Below are 20,136 nucleotides of genomic sequence, written 5' to 3' on the forward strand. Positions count from 1 at the left end.
GGTGGTCTATCATATCAACATCACAATGGCCTTCCTGCAACAAAATGAAGAAAATTAGCGCCCTTGGCAAGCGGGCCCTCATAATTCCTCAAGATTACTATAGTCGGGGAACTCTGGCTACACGCAGCGCTATCCAAGAATTCGATTGGTAACAAGCAGGGACCCGAGTCTGAATAGAGCCACCGACAATTTCACGATGGCTATAGTATAACTTTAGTGAAGAGAGTACGCGGCGATATTCTTCCTTCAATAGGATGCTCCGCGATGTCATCTCGGCAATTGATAATTGTCATTGTTTAGCAACGATCAAGCACATCTACAATGCAACTTGAAGACACATCAAGCCTTGCTTGGTCCGCACCAGTGACTCTTGGACCACACCGGCTTTCAAGGGGCGTACATGTGGACTGCAATTGGTGTATTTACTATTGAACCGGCTCTCACACCACCATGATAACTTCTGTTATATTAGAGACATCTACTTGGGAACTATCCTATCGAGAGATCTGTAACACATCGCTTCACCAAAGCAGCGTGAACTCCCCAGCTTCAGTCACTGACAAGCCTTCTGTGAGATATCTCAGACTGCTCATCACTCCTTTTTGTGCTTAGTCTAAGTCACATCGCTCATATAGACGCTGCTACGCTATGTTTCGCGAAGGGTAGTAGGTATATCCACTAAACGTAGGCGTAAGATAAGGTGTTGAGAGATATCAGGTTAGCATACACTTTCTCATTGATACCTATGTATGTACACTACAATACAGATAAATCATTCGCTTACCGTCGCTCACCTCCCAAACCTGATATGCAATATGCACGGTTATTTAGTATTTCCATCATCAAGGATAGATATCAAAGACAGGGATGAGAAAGCAAAAAAAGGAAAAGAAAAAGAAACTGCAGGAAATTAACACCGGATACACTAAAAATATAACGGCCCAAGAAACAGGCCCATCAAAGCGCCCAAGAAAAAGGATATCCATCCTTGATGCACTCAATAATCAACAAACAGAGGGGAGTTATAGACTGGAACGAATCAAAAGACGAGCATTTCCTATAAACCAGAAAGATGATGAATTGAAGCGGTTAGTTGACATTTGAAGCAGTCGACGTTGGCGGCCCTTCGGACGAGGTGGATGGATTCAATTTGGCCGTCTGTAGGGATTCGGGCAATTTAAGTGGCGCCGATATTTTCGATTCTAACTTCTCTAGTTTCTCGCCTCTCAACACCTTCTCCATCTCCTCCTTGGTCAGTGTTTCGTACTCGATCAACGCCTTGGTCAGCAATTCCAGCTCATGGCGCTTTTCAGTCAGAATATTTGTAGCGCGCGTTCGGGCCTCTTCGACAAGGCGTCGAACTTCAGATTCGATTTCCTGCTTAGTCTCGGAAGACAAGCTGTCGTAGTTGGTGGAGAGATCGACATTTCCGAGTTTCTTGGAGTATCCGAATCGGGTTATCAGAGTAAAGGCCGTCTCTGTGGCTTGTTGGATATCCTGCAGGTGATTAGCGAAGGGTGGCAAGCAATGATCCTGACAGCCAAAACTTACCGCTGAGATGCCGCTAGTCACCTTGTCGGGACCGAAGATAAGCTCTTCTGCAGCCTTACCCCCCATGGAAACATCGATATCAGATAGGTATTCAGTGTAATTCCTAGAGACCGTATCCATCTCGGGCAAGAAATGGGTCACGCCCAGAGCCATGCCGCGAGGGACGATGGTAATTTTGTACAGTGGTGTAGAAGAAGGTGAAAAGTAGGCAACCAAAGCGTGGCCAGCCTCGTGGTACGCTGTAAGAAGCTTGTCCTTGTCTTGAATAACCCGGCTGCGAGCTTCTGCACCCATCATGATCTTGTCTTTGGCCCAATCGAAGTCCCTCGGGCCAACCTTGCTCTGCTTGTTTCTGCTTGCAAAGATGGCAGCCTGGTTAACAAGATTCTCCAAGTCGGCGCCAGAGAAACCAGGTGTACCGCGCGCGATGACTGCAACATCAACATCTGTGCTGATCTGCACCTCCTTCATGTGGTGTCTGAGAATATCCATGCGACCGCGCACATCAGGAAGATCGACAACTACCCGTCGGTCAAATCGACCGGGCCGAGTCAAAGCCTTGTCTAGCAGCTGAGGGTAGTTTGTTGCCGCGATGATGATCACCCCACTGGTCTGCGAGAATCCGTCGAGTTCCGTAAGCAGTTGGTTCAGCGTTTGTTTCACATAAGCCGCGTCCCTTTCATTCCTCTTCGCGCCTATAGCATCCAGCTCATCAATGAAGATGATGGCGGGTGCCTTGCTCCGTGCTTGAGTGAACAGTTCACGGACGCGCTTGGCACCGACACCAACGTACACCTCGTCAAACTCAGAACCGGACATGTAGAAGAAAGGCACACCAGCCTCTCCTGCTACAGCACGAGCCAGCAGCGTCTTTCCAGTACCGGGGGGTCCAACAAGAAGGACGCCTTTAGGCAACTTACCACCAAGAGAGGAAAACCGTTCGGGGTTCAGCAGAAATTCAACAAGCTCCTGGAGCTCTTCCTTGGCTTCGTCGCATCCGTGCACATCTGTGAACCGGACGGTCTGTTGCTGAGGCTGGGCTTCGTTGCTCTGAGGACCCCTAATGTTCTTCAAAACACCAGTAGTTTCCACAAGGATAGTAACCAAAACGAGAGACATGTACGTGAAAAAGCCAAAGTATAGCAGGAACTTGACCCATCGGAACACGGTGGAGCCTAGCGACTCCTCCACCACGACATACAAAGGAGCCTCTTTGGCGCCCGTGCCGTGTTGCTTTGTCGACACACCAACATTACCCCCGTGGCTTTGAGCTGCAAGAGCCTGTCCAATAGCCTGGAGTTGCTCGGGATGGGGAGTCGAATTAGAGGCAGGGGCCGACACTGTAGCATCAGCTCCGACACGTTGTAAGGCCTTGAAATAGATGGCTTCCGTAAGAGTATTGGTAGCAAAATGACCACTTTTATACCGTTCAACAACAATCGCTGGCATATTTGCTCGAAGAAGGGCTTGGTAAAAAGCATTTTGAGCGTTCGCACTGTTGGGGTTGTTGTTCGCAGTTTTCTCCTTTTGCGCTAGCAGACTGTGGGATGGACCTCCGAATATGAAACGCTGTTGCTGCAACCTAGACAGTCCGACAACTCTAGGGACATGGCGGAGATGGTCCAAAGAGGTCGTTAACGTGGAGTAGGGGCGCATCGACGGCGATATAGGCTGACGGGAAACAAGAGAGGGCGCAGGCCAGAGAGTAGTTTCTAACAGAAAAATACTAGCATGTTAGAAGGAGTTGACAGAAGTGTCGTAGGGTAGAATGAGTATTACCTCTGGTAAAAGAACGTGACCAGCCATGTTGCATGGGCTTGTTACGAATACCTGGTCTCAGAGCTTCGGAGGGAACCGTGTCCAGGAACTCTGGCAGTGAGACATGGTTTGATCCCTATAGTGTCGTCAGTGAATTCCATCCACCATCATCATAAGCCGAGCCTTAAAAGGCATGGCGTTGAATATGAACTCACTTCCCCAACCGTGCGCTGAGAGAGACTCTGGGAGGCGGTGGGACCGGAGGTAGCAGGGCTGCGTTCGACATTCTTCCGAGGCGCACTGAGAAACTTTGACATCGAAGGCCAGATATCCGATGTCACGGCCGTAATATTCTGGTTGGCAATCGAAGAGTTAGAACAACGATTGCTACAAGCACGCGGATAGGTGGTGCTTACAGGCTTAAAAATCGGAACTTGAAAGGCCATGGTTGACCGAAGGCGCGGCGCAGGGCCGCGGAGCAAGATCTACCCCTCGGAGATATATAAGAGAACAAAGGATAGGCGAGATCGATTATCTTTTCGTCACCACAAATGCCATCACTGACTGAATCAGGAGTAAATGATGGCTAAAAGGAGAGCGTAGGATGGATGAATAACAATGATGGAACACTCTAATCGGTGGATGCGGCGGCGAAATTCGTCTGGCGGAACGTTGCCACACCGGCTGCAATCCGTCGCCGTAGCGTATCTAGTCACGTGATATCAGTATGAGTTAAAGCACCAACGCGATCCTATAGAGCGACTCTTGCGTCACATGGCAACAAACAGTAACTTATACAGGCAACCATGGTATTATGTTCTTTATCTTGCCTTCAAAGCGTCACAAAAATCCCCATTTTGGGCCAAGTGTTGTTCAGAGATATCCGTGTCACAGTATCGTAAAATCATGAAGGTCTGTTAGACCGCAATCCATGGTTCAGATTGGTCCCTTCTGAACCACTGGACACCATAGACCGTCCTCGTCATCGTTCTCACCTAAGTTGTATTATATATCTATCGCCCCATCATATACATTAGTGTCAGATCCTCAATGTTCCCGTCATTCAACAGCTAGAGTACAGTTCCGTCTGGCGAGAGAAGGGATTTTGAAGCTTGCCCGATAAAGCACACCGTGCTTGATGGCCATATCTTGTTAACTACCTACGAAAATGTCCAGAAAGATCATTTTCCTTACGGGAGCCCCCACTTTACGAAGCCTCAATTGGGACGAAGAAGAGCTTCTTACGGCGCCCGTTTCTCCATTCCATAATTCGGATGCTCACGATGGAGATTATCAAACATTCGCGGATACCAACGTTGTGAAATGGAGGCTATTACAAGATGGAAGATGGCCTCCTGATATATCTGATGAGAGTTCCGTATTGGGAATAGATAGGGGCGCTCGTTTCTTGACTACTCAAAACCTTATGATGGCCAGCGGCTTATCGATTGCCCCGGAAGATTCAACACTCTCCGAATTCTACGACCATTCTTTCACCGTTCATGAGACATCCGAGATCTCTACCCCAGGCGCGCATATTGGGGATGCCATGAGGGAGAGCGAATCATGGACCGACAGCACAGGGACTTCTGTCGCAACAGCCACAGAAGAAAACCCGAGGTTGGGACTACCCATCCAGGGGGGTATCACTGATCTTCAGGACATCCCAAGTGTTGCATACCTGAATTCTATCGTGCCACAAACCATGACCGTGAATCTCATCGTCGGAATTGTTACGGTCCGACCGCCGCGTCGCATTGTGACGCGGCGATGGAAGAACGAGCTGGACCTTGTCGACATGGTGGTGGGAGATGACACAAGCAGCGGGTTCGGAGTTACATTTTGGCTTCCCCTCGTGGATCAAAGGATTGCCACAGGCCACCATGACGAGAGCTATGAACTTAGAAAGACACTGAAGACATTGCGGCCGCGAGACATTGTTCTATTGCGTATGGTAGGATTAAGCTCCTTCCGAGAACGGGTTTACGGGCAAAGTCTCGGAAAAGGGATCACCAAGATCGATCTGCTCCATCGACGGCGGGTCGACGTAACAGACACATGTGGTATGTACAGCGTGAGGAGTCTGATGAACACGGAGGATGCCACAGCCAAGAACGATGAACTAGTACGAGAGAAGGTGAGCAAGGTGCGCGAGTGGATCAAACGTTTCGTGACGGATCCGGCAGGCGGTGATGCAAGGAAGCCCACGAAACGTGGACCAACTTTACCCCCAGATACGCAAGAGGATTCGTCAAGGTTATAATTAGAACAATTTATGGAGTACCCTTTTTGACATACCTTCAGGTAAGGTTACAAAAAGGTCGCAACTGGATTTGGAAGAGTTTGGAGAATTGATCAGGAGATTCAGGGACGGGATCCCTGACATAGAATACAAGGCCAGGTGATCATGGAAGAAAGTTATTAAAGTTAATTCGGCATATGCATACGGCGTACGTATGCAGATATGTTCAACCTCATAAATTCATTTCAATGCTCTCGAAGACGAAATACCAATGTCCTCAGGTATAATGTAACCTTTTACCAATCCAATGCCATCGTCCAACCTCTAATTTCTCCTTTTTGATTATGTTGTGTCAGTACTTTGCTCCTTACAGGATTGACTTAAATTTAGGGGGTGAAATGGCCCCACGAAGCACCTGATCCATCTAGACCCAGGGGCAGTACTGTACTGTAATTCGTCGACCGAAGGTGCATTGTGGCGCTGGCTGCAAACGTGCATCTTTCGGTGGTACCTGATACCTTACCATACCGCCTCCAGCACCCCTTTAACCTTGATGGCTCTGATACAGGTACATCCTCCATACATACATCCAACCGCCAGGTGTTCGTTCTCTCTCACTCTCACTACTTTGGTATAATTAATCTTTATTTTCCTCTCCTCCTCCTTCTCCTTTCCTTTCTCCTGGTTGACATCGTTCGATCTGTCAACGGCCGTCCTCTCGACCGATTGATCTTAGTGCCCATCTCCAGATTATTCCATCGTTCTTTCTCTTGTGCGGGTATCCCATTTTACATTTCTTTTCCCCTCCTTTCGCTTTCTCCCACCCCTTATCCCTCGGTCACTCGTTCAAAACAGCCGTCGCCGCCGCATCCTACGATATACCACATTAACGTTTCCCCTTTGTTTAACTCCGTTCCACAGTAATCATGAAGGGTATGTGCTTCTCGCGATACCAATGCTCCACCCCTTCCTAGCTAACTTAACCCCATCGCAGCTCTCATTCTTGTCGGAGGGTTTGGTACCCGTCTCCGTCCTTTGGTGAGTGACCTCCCCCGCCGACGATCGTGACGTCGAACATGCCGTAATACTGACATGTCGATCTGCTCAACTAGACCCTGACCCTTCCCAAGCCCCTGGTGGAATTTGGGAACCGGCCCATGATCCTGCACCAAGTTGAAAGCTTAGCTGCTGCTGGTGTCACGGATATTGTCCTAGCTGTCAACTACCGCCCGGATGTTATGGTTTCAGCCCTCAAGAAGGTTAGCCTATCGCCCGCAAAACTATTCCACTCGCCCATGCTTATATCCACCTCGAACAGTATGAGGAACAATACAATGTCAAAATTGAGTTCTCTGTCGAGTCTGAACCGCTGGGCACTGCCGGACCCCTGAAGCTGGCGGAGAAGATCTTGGGCAAGGACGACTCTCCATTTTTCGTTCTGAACTCCGATATCATCTGTGATTTTCCTTTCAAGCAGCTCGCTGAGTTCCACAAGAACCATGGTAACGAGGGTACCATTGTTGTCACCAAGGTCGACGAGCCCTCCAAGTACGGTGTCGTTGTTCACAAGCCCAACCACCCCTCGCGCATCGACCGCTTTGTCGAGAAACCTGTTGAATTCGTCGGTAACCGTATTAACGCCGGTATCTACATCCTGAATCCTAGCGTGTTGAATCGCATTGAGTTGCGCCCCACCTCCATCGAGCAGGAAACCTTCCCCGCTATCTGTAAGGATGGACAACTGCACTCCTTTGACTTGGAGGGCTTCTGGATGGACGTTGGCCAGCCCAAGGACTTCCTTAGCGGCACCTGCTTATACCTCACCTCACTCGCCAAGCGCAATTCTAAACTGCTTGCACCCAACTCCGAACCTTACGTGTACGGTGGCAATGTCATGGTTGACCCCTCCGCTAAGATCGGCAAGAACTGCCGTATTGGTCCCAATGTAGTGATTGGTCCTAACGTTGTGGTCGGTGATGGAGTTCGCTTGCAGCGTTGCGTGCTGCTGGAGAACAGCAAGGTCAAGGACCATGCCTGGGTTAAGTCGACCATTGTCGGATGGAACAGCTCCGTAGGCAGATGGGCTCGTTTGGAGAATGTTACCGTGCTGGGTGACGATGTCACTATCGCAGATGAAGTCTATGTCAATGGCGGCTCTATCCTTCCTCATAAGAGCATCAAGCAGAACGTTGATGGTAAGTGATCGCCTCGCCCTCTCAACACATAACCACTCTAATCGCTCTATTTTAGTCCCCGCTATCATCATGTGAAATCCCTTCTTCTCACGTCGACATGTCCTCCAATACTCTACTCTCAGTCGCCTATACCTCGAAGCCGCCAGATGCATAGAACCGGAGTCGGTTTGTTTATACTTCAGTCGATTACAAGCAGCCGTGGGCCTGCCTGATTTTTTTTTTTCGGTCACAAGCAGGACCAATTTTTGGAATACGTGGCGGCCCTGACACCTTTCGATTTACCTTCCCCCTTCTTGCATAAAGTCTTTTATTCCATTTTCTTATCCTACTCTACCGTGTCTGCACGCTGAATGCCTTGATGGCGAAAGCTCCTGGCTCGGTTACCGCTTTCTACAGCTTTAGTAATCATGCTTCTTATGTTCCCTTTATTATGTGTTACTGCCGATCAGTCGACTGCCTTGCGCCATATTTTCTCTTTCACTCTTATTTTCTTTCTTTGCTGACATTGTTTTGAACCCATCCAATGTTTGTTTCTTCAGTCTTGCGAACACGTTCGTGCTTTCTTCGTTGCACTGTGTCTGCCCCCTCGTGGATTGTTGGGCAAATGGGTTAATACTCTTCTAATGATGTATGTGGACACGGGGTTAAAGGAATGTAAATATGGGAGGCAGAATCAGGGGGGAAAATTAACCTGCAGTTTGTGCTTCTTTTTGGTAAACCGCGAATGATCTATATGCCGCTTAGATTAGAAATTATACAACCGAAAAGTGACATGGTATCGATTATTTGTAGACTAGTATAAACAACCTGAGACTCATATCCGAACTAGAATCCCAGACCAAAATCATCTGGCCGTACCTCAGCCAAATCAAGAAGTTTATCCCATTCGATTCGTAACTCCTCCATCTTTTGCCAGCACTTTCTCCCTAGCTCTTCAAACTCCACCTTGTCTTCCGCCGTGAGATCCACCGCGCCTCTTTTGCGCCGACGCCACCGATCCTCACCCACAACAGCAGGACCAACAACACCAGCATGCCCCCACCCATCAACTTCAGTAGATAACGGGCTATCCTTTCCACGCCAGTTGCAGGAAGAGCCCCATTTCACCCTGCCACCGCCATACTGCCGGTACGCCGATTCAGCCGTATCCAGGATAGACTGAGCGGACAACGCCAGCCACACGGGCGCACAGGCACCAAGGTAAGTCGAGACAGAGTGCCAAGGGGAACCCAGCAACCGAGCAAAGAAGAAAGCAACAATCATTGAGTAAAAGAGCGGCCAAGAAAGCGGAATGATACCTGTGCCACAGATTCCAGGGTGAGAGAGGTACATCTTGGGGGCGGAGAACTCGTCATTCGCGACGCGAGGCCGACCAAACCCACTCTTGGTGCGATTATCATCCACTGAGTAGAAGCTCTTCACGAACGGTGCGGTGCTGGGAAGGTCAGCCGTCAAGGCTAAGAGATCAGTCAACGCCTTGGACGACTCGTAGGGCGCCTTCGTCCGCAGGCCCTGGAGGTCCTCGATATCGAACAACTTCACCGTCGCCTCTATACTTGATACCCAGATGATGCGGCCGGGGCCGTTAGGCTGGCCCGACCGGCGGAGCAGTGGCATCACATTGTGCGCTAGCATGTAGTGGCCGAAGACGTTCGCGCAGAAGACGGAGCCCAGGCGGGGCTCTTGGTCGGCGAGCGTCGTCGTCTGATAGTCTGTTACCATGCCGACGGGGGCGATCTTGTATGAGGGCCAGGTGACTTCGTGGACGATGTCTGTGAGGACGCCCCAGACTGCCTTCGGCCAGTTCAGGGTTGTCCAACCGCCGATACCGGCGTTGAGCACGATGGCGTCGAGTTTGGGGTATTCTTCATTCAGGCGTTGAGAGAGGGCACGGACAGAGACGAGGTTGTTAAGGTCTACGCTCTCCGAGACGAAGGTTACCCTTGTGGTGGGGGAGGGTGTTGCGGAGGTGCTGCGGAGATGATCTTGCAGGCGACGGCGGGTGTCATTTCCCTTTTTGGGACTTCGGGTGGTGAAGATGACGGTTAGGGACTGGTTTGCGCGCTGGGGGGAGCTTAGGAATTCGTCCACTAGACGGCAGCATATCGAGAATCCGAGACCACTGGAGACAGAGTTAGGCGCCGGAGTTAATAGGGGCTAATAGGGGCTGATAGGTGCGGGAGGAGGCGATAACGGTGAGGAAGGAGTACGATACCTGTTTGCACCGGTGACAAGGATATACACCTTGTCTTGGAGATCCTCATCTGTTCCATGGCCGAACATTATGTCCTGGTTGATGTGGGAGCTGGAGCTGGGAGACTTCGGGAATCAACATCAAGTTGAAGGATCGATAACTTAACCTGTTTCTGGGTGCTACTAGGCCTGGACGGGATTAGCCGGAGAACCTTAAGTGCCTTCCGAACCCCTAATCCTTTTTTAGAAGTAATCTTCACATAAGGTTGATGTATCATTTAAATGTGCATCATCAATCCACCTGTTTCTCACATACAATAAACATATAGAAAAGAAAGCAAGAACCTATCAACCGTATTGAATTATCCGTTAGCTTCTTACGTCTCATGTCCTCCCAGCATCCTATATCCTATCAGTTGATTAGTGCTAAGCCAAAGCCCTCCGCGCGAAGTTAGGCAGGACAAAGCTGGCTCAGTGCACTTCTCAATTATAGTAACGGCACAGACGTTCCTCTTCCTCTCGCGCCCAACAACGAAGTGGTCGCTTGACATCATGGTTTGGATTATTCGAGCAAATGAGGAAGCCAGTTTGGCCCGAAGGGTAAGTAGAGATGGGCATGTAGGCATACTCAACAACGGGGGAAATGTCTTTGCATATGATCCTGAATTCTGTAATCACTGGGAGGTGAAGCCATTTGCTTTTGGCTGTTTCAATACCCCCGGACCCCGTAGGGTGATTGGGACAACAGTTGGCATGGTCGGCCTCTAGAGGAATTGTTGATCAGGATTGTAAGACGTACAAATCAACTTTGCACAGCCAGAATTCCCTCCCCACAAGGGCTCCATTAAGAACCTCAAAGTAGGACTTCTGGACCACCCTCTTTGAATATCCTACAGAGTCGAGACTGTCTGCGGTGATGATGTCAAACTGGTTGTCTGCCGGGAACTCGATTTCATCGCCTATGTGCATCTTGGCAGCAACGTGGTTGAGAGCAACGCTCATATCTGGGCGGTACTTTATGGAGACGCGTATGATGGCCTATGGGAGGATTCTATTGCCAAGGGAGAGTCATCGTATGCGAATTTGTAGAGTACAGATAAAAGATGCATTGGGGAATCAAGCCCTACCTCATCATTCTCGCAAATAGTGACTTCTTCTACCGACGCATGCTTGACGGCTTCCCGTAGGACACCGCCATCTCAGCCTCCAATGGAAAAGACCTTCTTGGGGTTGGGTGAAAGATCATTGCTAAGTGGGTGATCATTTCATGGTGACTGACTCGTTATCAATATCACTCTTGAGGCTGTGGGCAGGAAATATACAAGGTATTATTAAAAATATACATACAAAACTCATCGTACTCTGTGCAGTAAATGTCATTGTCAACAACTTAACAGTGCCATATTTAGTTGCCTTGAAAAGTAGAATATCATGCTTCTTGGATTTCTCGTGGTGAAGAACCTCGTCGACCTCGAGGATCATTACCTAGCCTGGCCACAAGTCCGAGATCTCGGTAAACAACCCACCTATTCCACATTGAGTAGAAAACCTGGCATTAAATTCATATGATCTAGCTAAGGTGCATTTGTTCTTCTTGATTGCATAGAAGACAGGAAAATGCTAAACTGAGGAGGTGGAGATTGACCCTCCAGTACCTTTGACCGTCGGATGAAAGATATCACCCATCGTCAGGGCAGCTAAACCAATTTGAGCACGGGGTTGGGGTAGAGGAAATCCGTTCGTGACAAATAAAGACAAGATACAAAATAAGAGTAGATATAAAGCACCGTAGTACACAAGAGAAATTGCCAAGGTAGTACACATGAGGTGGCGGAGGTAAATAGTTACAGCAATGCTGACAAATAAACTACTATTCAGTTAGGGATGGGGGTTCAACCAAACATATAGTCAGTCCAACTAAGCCCGTAGACTTCTTAGATGCATAGAATGGATTGAACAACCGCATCTAGTCGTGATGTTGTGCGTCTGAGAAGATTGGATTGCTTCCTGACAAAGACATCAACTATAGTATAGCCGAGGAGGACAGTATACCAGACTCGCTTGAATGAGATAAGAGAGGAAATGACAATTCTCATATTGATATTACTAAGGAGGTGCGTTAAATTGTATGCCGTATTAGTATGTTTCCAGACCCTGAAACTCTCCCGAATGGCAAATGGATGCTCAGAAATTTCTCGATGATAAAAATACCCTAAATCATGACACCTAGTCTGTAGAACAAGTGGGATATATTGAGAATGGTTAGAAGGGGCATTATATCTGCTATACACTCATTGTTGTTGAAGAAATATGATCTATATACAAAGTGATGAAGCTATACATAGGCGAGACTAAATGGTTATGACCGGTTACTTTGTTCGGCCGCCACAAGCTGGTATATATTCACGTAACTCGATAAATCTACATGAGAGACAAATGATACTAAATTTTAGAATGGAGTACTGTATGTCAGTGCAACGCTATGGTTGGGCGATATTATAATCTCTTTCATTACTAGCTTAGGGCTTAGGTCATGTTCTTCTCCAGATCATACGGTCACATACTCTCCCATTTAAAGAGTACCAGAAAACGGTAATAGATGAGACTGATTACTCTGTGCCACAAAGTCATTAGACTAGAGTGTGTAATTGGCCGACTTCTTTTGCTGGCGCCGCCACAGTTTATATACTGGCACAGATAGCTAAAACGGCCACTCTTTTAGTGGATTCAAATGTGCTGCCAGTCCCCTGCTAAGTATCAGAGCATGTCTAAATCATTACCCCGCTCACGAAGCCTGGTCAATACTGATAAGGATACTTCCTCAATAAATTCAATTCCCAGACACAAGAAGTAGGATATGGAAGCTAAAACCTATACTCGGGATAGTTATACAGCGCCAGGTAAAGTATCACGGATGGACCAGGACTTTGCTGAATGCTTCAAGTACCTTCTCTTGGATTCCCAGAAAGTGCCCATCCTCAAAGATAATGCGGGTTCTATAAACAAGGACTTCCATGTGGGGGCCATAGGTGCCGGCTTTTCAGGGCTTAGGTGTGTAGAAGTCCTGATTGGGTGCGGGTTCAGGTTACCATCCTTGAGGCTCGAGATCGAATTGGTGGACGAGTAAGATCCCAAGCAAAAGCTATTGAGTCTAGCTAATAGTCCATTGTAGGTCCATCAAGTCGACTTCCTTGGACACATGGTTGACTTATGAGCATCTACCAGCATATGCTCGGTCTCGATTGACAATTTTGTATGGAACAGGGGCCCAATCTGGGTTCATGCGACTTTGACCAACCCTATCTCGGAATTGGCAAAGAAAACAGACACTGTCCCCACTTCGAATCCAAGAGTACCCGCGCATTTTCGATAGCAACGGTCAGGTACTCAACAACGACAAAGGTACAGATCTGTTAAACATTTTCTGGGATATCATCTCCGATGCGTCTAAGTATAACAATGAACATGATACCTTAAGAACTGCGTTATCGAGCAGGCTCGTGAGGAGGACCTATCTCTCGAAGACCAGGTCCTTATTCTGCAGATTACAGAAATGTGGGGTGGATTCATCAGCGATCCCTTGAATAAACAAAGCTTAAAGTATTTCTAGCTAGAGGAACGTTTGGATGGAGGCGAGTAGACCTACACACCTGGTCCCTCAAACATGAACTATATAGGGCCAACTGACTTGAAATAGATAATTTGGCTGTGGCTAGTTTTCACACGAACATTCTCCATGCGCTTGCAAAGAGTACCCTAGAACACGCTAAAATCATCACCAAGACGAAAGTGGTCAGCATTGAGAACATCAGCACAGACAATAGCCCTGGCGTCCTTTTGAAGGCCGAGAACAATCGCACATTCAGCTTTGATAGCGTAGTTGTGACCATTCCTTAGGTGTATCGAAACATCAATGCCCGGGCTTTTTCCCCTCCCCTCACACCACAACTATGCGGAGCTATCGGTACAGCGAGCTATAGCAGTTTGGGAAGGTGTTCATCACATTTCCGTCCGCCTTCTGGGAAAGGTCTTCATATCAGAAGGCCGTTGAAGAAGCCTCTTTCATGTCGTTTACGCATTTCCTTTACCCCAACTACTGCAACGAGAACCCAGAACACTGGCATATAGAGCTTATTGCTCTCTCGTCACCTGGCTTCGGCTGTGGAGCCTAGCCAACCCTCCTATTTACTATCTACGGACCCTGTGCCGCGTACATAACATCCACTACTGCAAAGTTGTGTCGCATATCTCAAGAGTACTTCCGAGTCATCGATGGCTTTTTCCGTCCGTATTACAATCTACTTCCAGTCTACGGGCTAGACAACTCTTGTTGTCAGCCCAGGGCTGTCCTCGCTACGAATTTGGCAACAACAAGCTCGCTGGCTATGGCTCCTACATGAATTTCCAGACAAGCCACCTACCAACGGATGGAGAGATAGCCAATCTAGAGGATGATATCCGTGCGTTAAGACATGGAATGCCGGAAAGGCGTATCTGGATTGCAGGCGAGCATACAGCACCGTTTTTTTGCGCTAGGTATGCTGACTGGGGCATACTGGAGTGGGAAGTCGGTGGCTGTGAGGATCCTGCGTTGTGAGAGCGAAGCGTCTGTGAAAACAACTGATTCACCTGGAATCGTTGGCTTCAAGAAGACTACAGGGTACATAGGTATGGATGACCTTCATCTTCCGGTTGTTCTTGAAGCACCACATATCTCCTGATGTCTCTCGGATGGGTGCTAAGCTGAACGTCTAGAGCGTTCATAGCCGACATTCTGAGCTCAGTGAGCAAAAGTGAAGCGCGAGAAAAGGAAAGTCAAAAACTGTACGGTAGCTTCAAACAAGGATTATGCTGAATTGGTATATTAAAGCTTCCCATAACAAGGTATATTACACTATACTACTATTAAAGTAGGATAAATGCAGGAAAGAATGGGTATTTACATCCGGACCCATGTAGTTCAATCAAGAGTAAGAAAAACCTTACCACTACCGTAACGCCATATTACACCTCAATTGCCACCTTAAGAGCTTTCAAGCAATTTCCTGAGCCATTCCAGGCGAGTAGCACTCGCCCGTTGGCTAATAGGCGCCTCTGGCACGAATGCATCGAAGCCATGCCAGCCACCGGGCCATACGTGTAACTCGGCGGATACACCGGCCTTCCACAGGTTCAAAGCATATGCCACATCTTGATCACGTAGTGGGTCCGCCTCGCCGACGTCGATGAATGTTGGCGGCAGTCCATGGAGACTCTTGGCGCGTAAAGGAATAGTGTACATATCGGCATTCTCGTGATTCTCACCGAGCGCGTACCTCTGGGCATCGACCGTGTTCGAAGCCATCCATGGAGCAATGTCGCCGAACTGTTCAACGGAAAGCCCCTGGTTACTATCGTCGAGTAAGGGATACATCAGCACTTGTGCGAGGAGTCCAGGGCCAGAACGGTCGCGGGCTAGTAGGGTCACTCCTGCTGCAAGATTGCCCCCAGCTGAACCACCAGCAACAATTAGCTTGCGCGGGTTAAAGCCGAGCTCAGTCGAGTTTTCGCTCATCCACTGGAGCGCTGCGTAGCTGTCTTCCAGCGCTGCGGGCTGGGGATGCTCGGGAGCGAGACGGTATTCGGCGGTCACCAGGGTAGCACCGAGGGTCTCGACCCAATCTAAAAGGTTGCTGACTCCCACGAAGCGATTGCCGGAGACCAAGCCGCCACCGTGCATGCAGAAGAATCCGGGGGTCTCCTCTACCGACCTAGTCGGGTTCTTGGGACGAAAGATGGTGGTCCTCATCGGACCGGCTGGTCCGGGAATGTCCCGCTCTTCGTAGGCGAGCACATTCTCTTTGCCTCGGACGGCGTTCTCCAAGGAGAATATTGAGTTCAAAAATTGGCGATAGGCGTCGACTTGATCCTTGGAGCCCATGTCGATTTTTGGCATAGCCTGATGCACATGGGCTAGCTCCGCATTGAGCGCTGGTCGCAGGATTTCAGAAGGCATTTTTTCTTAGATTGTATTTGTGACAGCGCGTAAAGAATGGAAAGGAAAAAGATGTTTATGTATCTAGTGATGGGTAATTATGATTTAATTGAGAATTGCGATGATGAGCTGGGAGAGTGGAAGACATTCCGGGGCTTTATATACACCATGTGGCGTACTTGATAGGTCCGATGAGAGTGTAAAATACTGTCCGAGGAATGTTCATTCGGCATCGTTAGTCCGGCCGAATGAAATGAAACAAAGGAAAGTCTCCGTGACCTCAGATTAGTCAGTCCTTTCCCCTTAACATATTATTAACCCACGATTACATACCCATCTATAGTTGTCCATAGTTTCCATTGTTGTGACTTCACATCGATGACACGTGTAATTCTTCTCATCCAGCAAATCGTTGGGCCGTCAGGCAGCAGTTTCTTTGTCGGGGATAAAATCATCCTTGTCTGAAGACTCTCCGAGCGGGGAAATGGAGATAGAAGTCTCCCTTTGGAACGAAAAACACGAGTCAGGGTCATTGTTCTCGAACCCGACAGTCTGGATACTCGGCGAATATCATGATTGTATGACCAATACCACCAGATTTCTCAGATGCTTTCCAATTCCCCCGATGGCCGTCTAATATCGCCATCTTTCAACCCTTTCCGGGTTTTCCGTTGAAGGAGATGCTTTGGTCGACATAGAGGGCCATGGTTTGGGAAGTGGCTAGGGAAACAATTTCCCCCACCCTCCTTCATTGTTATCGGTGATCGGAATGATATTCGAGAGCCTGCTAGGATTCGCACCACCCCAGTCTTGGGTGTTTCGGCTTCCTCGGATGAACTACACTCAGCGGGCATATCTGTTTCTTTTGCTTTGACCAGTTATAGCACTTCTTAATATCCTTGTTCGTCCATAATACCAATATACTCGCCAATAAAATCACTCAACGGACCTATGTCAGTCCGAACGTGTTCATCAAATGGGGTGGTTCATGTTGCAGAAAACTCGATAAACCAGCTCTCATGGTCCGCTTGCCCTTGGGAGAGCCTCCGGAGAATATCCATTTGGATAATTCCCCTAGTATATTATTTTCCTTTGAGATTGCTCTCAACGGTGGGCTTCTCATGCTAAAACAACATAACGGTCTTCAGTTGTTTACTATCTGTGTAGGATCTCGGGCTCTCGTCGAAGTAAATCTGAAAACCATCGCGGGCGTATCAAACGCATCTTCGGAATCCATATATCGACGAATTCGTTTCATCAAAAACCACCTTCCGGAAACCCCCAGAGTATTCCTAACTCGCGACGTTATGTCAGAACTTCATCCACTCAAGAAAAAACGAACCCATTTTGTTTCCATTGTCGGATACTCCGGCCATGTCCCCTAGTTCTTGTTCAAAAATGCGGCCAGGCTTGGATCTGGTGGTCCGAAGAAGATATAACCCCGGGAACAATGGATATATCCATTACTCAGTTGGTCTTAGAGAATCTCGAATGTAGTGGGAAACACAGAGAGGAGACAACCCCGACAGAAAGTTCAGTATTTGTGAGTCATGTGGTGATAAGATTAGCTTGCATTCAACAGGATCAGGACACACAATTATATTTTCAGTCGAGCCAAGTAATGCAATATTCAGGCCGAGCTCAGCCCGGAAGATGCCTACCCGCCCCGTAATTCTGTCAGTAACCAAATAAGTTGGAAATACTCCCAAAGCCTACATCGTAATGACCGAAAAGACCTTGGGATTGCTGTCTCGAGCATGGTTTGGTAAATCTTCTGGTGTCTCGATACCAGAGCTAACCAACGGTAGTCCTTTATAGTCCTGTGCTGAATAGGCTTCATTCACCGTATATTTCACTGTACCGATCAAACACGACAAGTGCCATTGTAGCTCTGTAGTAAGGGATATACCTAACACATACTGACAGGAAGATACAGCGATGGAGAGATTTCTCCTTCCGTTGAAGTGAGGATATTTGGAATAAAGACCGAGTAGAAATCAAGTGGTCTACACAACCCATTGTAGTACGCGGGGCCTCTGGACGATAGCGCTGATAAGTCAGCCCGAAGCGAGAAACATTGCTACTACACCAATCTTATTGGCTTCTGTAGTTTAATAACTTCAAAGGGACGGTCATTTTTATCAAGTAAAAATTGATAGAAAAGGTATGTTCTTTCCCGAGTATATAAATTTTAGCACTCGACACTGTTGATCAAATTATTACCACTAGGCCACAAAAAGTGACCGGCTCTACGTAGGCGAGTCCTATACAGAATATTCAAATAATGGCTCTGCTGAATCAGACAATTTGATGTTGTCAGTCTGGCTGACGGCACATGATGTATATAATTGCCCTATTGTAGCATGGATCCCTGGCCTATAAGTCAATCAGATAACAGCTAGTTACTAGCAGCTTAGGATACCCCAGACAGACAAACCCCCTGGTTATGAAAAGGGTGGAAACATCATGAAGCAAAAGTACAAGTAGAGCAAAAGGAGTTATATCCTAGCCATTCTTGCCCCTGAAAATGCACTGGGTGATCTGAGGGATATGGATATATAAAAATGATCACAATAGCAGTAATAAGCTTCCTTTCATTGTTGAACAGGGCGCCTCCTACTAATAGAGGCGCCGAACCATAGATATGATAACCTTCAGAGAACATTTTTGGAATAGGATTCATCAAGATTATAGCAGTCTTTACAAGCTTCCATGTGCACTAATTAATGTTATCCCTGTCTGCAGATTGTCCTATATGCACCTGCAAACTGAAAGAGCTAGATCACTTCTACATACATAGATACATCCTCTAAAGTATCAAGGCCCCGTCTCCATGGGTACATGTCATTCGAGGGATTCTCAGCTATGCCTAATAATTTCTCTCCCACGCAACCCTGAAACAGAAGAAGCAAACATTGCTACTGTGACATTCAACTCACCACGTTCTCTGATGCCTAAGAATACAGCTCACACTAAGAAAAGCCACATACAACCATACCCCTGCCTATAACTAACAAGAAAGGATTAGTAGTAGCAATAGTAGTAGTAGTAGTAGTAGTAGTAGTGGTGGTGGTGGTGGTGGCTGTCTGAGTGATATAATGGGTATTAAGGTAGCTTTGATATAAGGGGGGAAACCAAATGCCGAATAACATCGTTCTCTGTCAGTCTGTCAGCAATTGCACCATAAACGCAATCTGCTACTAGGGCGCTTTTCAGAGAACTTATAATTCATCGGGCTGTATAAAACGGTCCTTGGCTATATTATGCTACATGTATACTGGGCGCTGTCGACATGAACAGCTTATTGTATGCGGAGTAATTGAACATAACCGTGTTATCCTGGTTGATTGCTTAATGAAGCTGTTCAGGTATATCAAGGATATTCATGTTACTAGGATTGCTTATCGGATTGGGGCAAGATCACATACACCAATGTTGTATACAGTACACAATTATTGTCCACCCTGAGCTAGTATGCTATTTGTCACAAGGTCCTCACGGTGTAAATATCCACGACATGATAGATATCCAGGAAAAATAATACCGAAAACAGAAGAACACACGACGAACTCTTACGAACAGCTAGCGGCCACTATCAAAAGCCAATCTCCAAAAGGCCCCTACCAGGGTGTAATACCCACGAGTGAGAAATAAATGAAATGGAAAAATAAAAATAAAATAAAAATAAATAAAAAAAAACCAAGTCTAGCCATCAATCAATAAGACTGTCAGCATGGAAGCGAGGCTACCTGCATAAAAGAACTAATCAATAGATGGAACACAGCCACTCCCAAGGGGTAATCCATGTCAGCCCGAGTCCATCGCAATTGCTAGTAGGTTTGCTTAAGACAGGGTGTCATACGAAATGCAATTTCTGTATGTAATTTGTTGTCCATCTTTGAAAGATTTGAACCATTAAAGTTTTTCCGGTTACGAGGAGAGTCATGACTGATCCAAGCAATAAAAAAACTGGGCGAGCCGGAGGGACCTAAAGAGAACTCAAAGAGAGGAGAAAAAAATACTAAGTCATGAGCAAATATAACACATGACCGACTGACTCAATTTGGAGCCTCAAATGCCTCAGTTCAATTGACAGTGGCTGCAAGGGGGCCAAAAATAAGAGGAAAAAGTTCGGTGAAAGCTTCATTGCCCCCTCCCGAGCCCTATAGATTTGAGAAGACACAGAGAAAAAGAGTGAGAAAAGAAAAATGGAAACAATTGCA

General features: G+C 47.5%; 6 protein-coding genes across 6 annotated transcripts; 2 read left to right on the forward strand and 4 right to left on the reverse strand.

Annotated features, from left to right (window-relative positions):
* Positions 1–668: 668 nt before the first annotated feature.
* On the reverse strand, positions 669–3,958 carry BDW43DRAFT_257589 (i-AAA protease YME1). Its single transcript, XM_032039904.1, has 5 exons — positions 3,726–3,958; positions 3,525–3,662; positions 3,331–3,445; positions 1,552–3,263; positions 669–1,497 (listed from the first exon to the last, which is right to left on the reverse strand). Exons 1-5 carry the CDS (start codon positions 3,753–3,755, stop codon positions 1,090–1,092), a joined length of 2,403 nt encoding a protein of 800 aa, XP_031906162.1. The 5' UTR covers positions 3,756–3,958; the 3' UTR covers positions 669–1,089.
* A 211-nt stretch (positions 3,959–4,169) lies between these two features.
* Positions 4,170–5,624, forward strand: BDW43DRAFT_257591 (uncharacterized protein). The gene has a single exon (XM_032039905.1). It carries the CDS (start codon positions 4,478–4,480, stop codon positions 5,570–5,572), a length of 1,095 nt encoding a protein of 364 aa, XP_031906163.1. The 5' UTR covers positions 4,170–4,477; the 3' UTR covers positions 5,573–5,624.
* An 853-nt stretch (positions 5,625–6,477) lies between these two features.
* On the forward strand, positions 6,478–7,821 carry BDW43DRAFT_305115 (mannose-1-phosphate guanyltransferase; the record flags this gene model as incomplete). The annotated part of the gene is made up of 5 exons (XM_032045739.1): positions 6,478–6,484; positions 6,546–6,589; positions 6,664–6,810; positions 6,870–7,746; positions 7,802–7,821. The coding sequence occupies 5 exons, from the start codon at positions 6,478–6,480 to the stop codon at positions 7,819–7,821; spliced, it is 1,095 nt and encodes a 364-aa protein (XP_031906164.1).
* A 750-nt stretch (positions 7,822–8,571) lies between these two features.
* On the reverse strand, positions 8,572–10,029 carry BDW43DRAFT_295808 (3-keto-steroid reductase; the record flags this gene model as incomplete). The annotated part of the gene is made up of 2 exons (XM_032044110.1): positions 8,572–9,868; positions 9,962–10,029. The coding sequence occupies 2 exons, from the start codon at positions 10,027–10,029 to the stop codon at positions 8,572–8,574; spliced, it is 1,365 nt and encodes a 454-aa protein (XP_031906165.1).
* Positions 10,030–10,365: 336 nt separating this feature from the next.
* Positions 10,366–11,421, reverse strand: BDW43DRAFT_295809 (S-adenosyl-L-methionine-dependent methyltransferase; the record flags this gene model as incomplete). Its single annotated transcript, XM_032044111.1, has 6 exons — positions 10,366–10,409; positions 10,446–10,636; positions 10,739–10,977; positions 11,067–11,137; positions 11,235–11,301; positions 11,335–11,421. The coding sequence occupies 6 exons, from the start codon at positions 11,419–11,421 to the stop codon at positions 10,366–10,368; spliced, it is 699 nt and encodes a 232-aa protein (XP_031906166.1).
* Positions 11,422–14,811: 3,390 nt separating this feature from the next.
* BDW43DRAFT_568 (alpha/beta hydrolase) lies at positions 14,812–16,464 on the reverse strand. Its single transcript, XM_032050254.1, has 2 exons — positions 16,247–16,464; positions 14,812–16,183 (listed from the first exon to the last, which is right to left on the reverse strand). Exon 2 carries the CDS (start codon positions 15,932–15,934, stop codon positions 14,963–14,965), a length of 972 nt encoding a protein of 323 aa, XP_031906167.1. The 5' UTR covers positions 15,935–16,183; positions 16,247–16,464; the 3' UTR covers positions 14,812–14,962.
* Between the last annotated feature and the right edge of the window lie 3,672 nt (positions 16,465–20,136).

This window comes from Aspergillus alliaceus (assembly GCF_009176365.1).
Source record: "Aspergillus alliaceus strain CBS 536.65 unplaced genomic scaffold BDW43scaffold_1, whole genome shotgun sequence".
In the NCBI taxonomy this organism is placed as follows: Eukaryota; Fungi; Ascomycota; class Eurotiomycetes; order Eurotiales; family Aspergillaceae; genus Aspergillus; species Aspergillus alliaceus.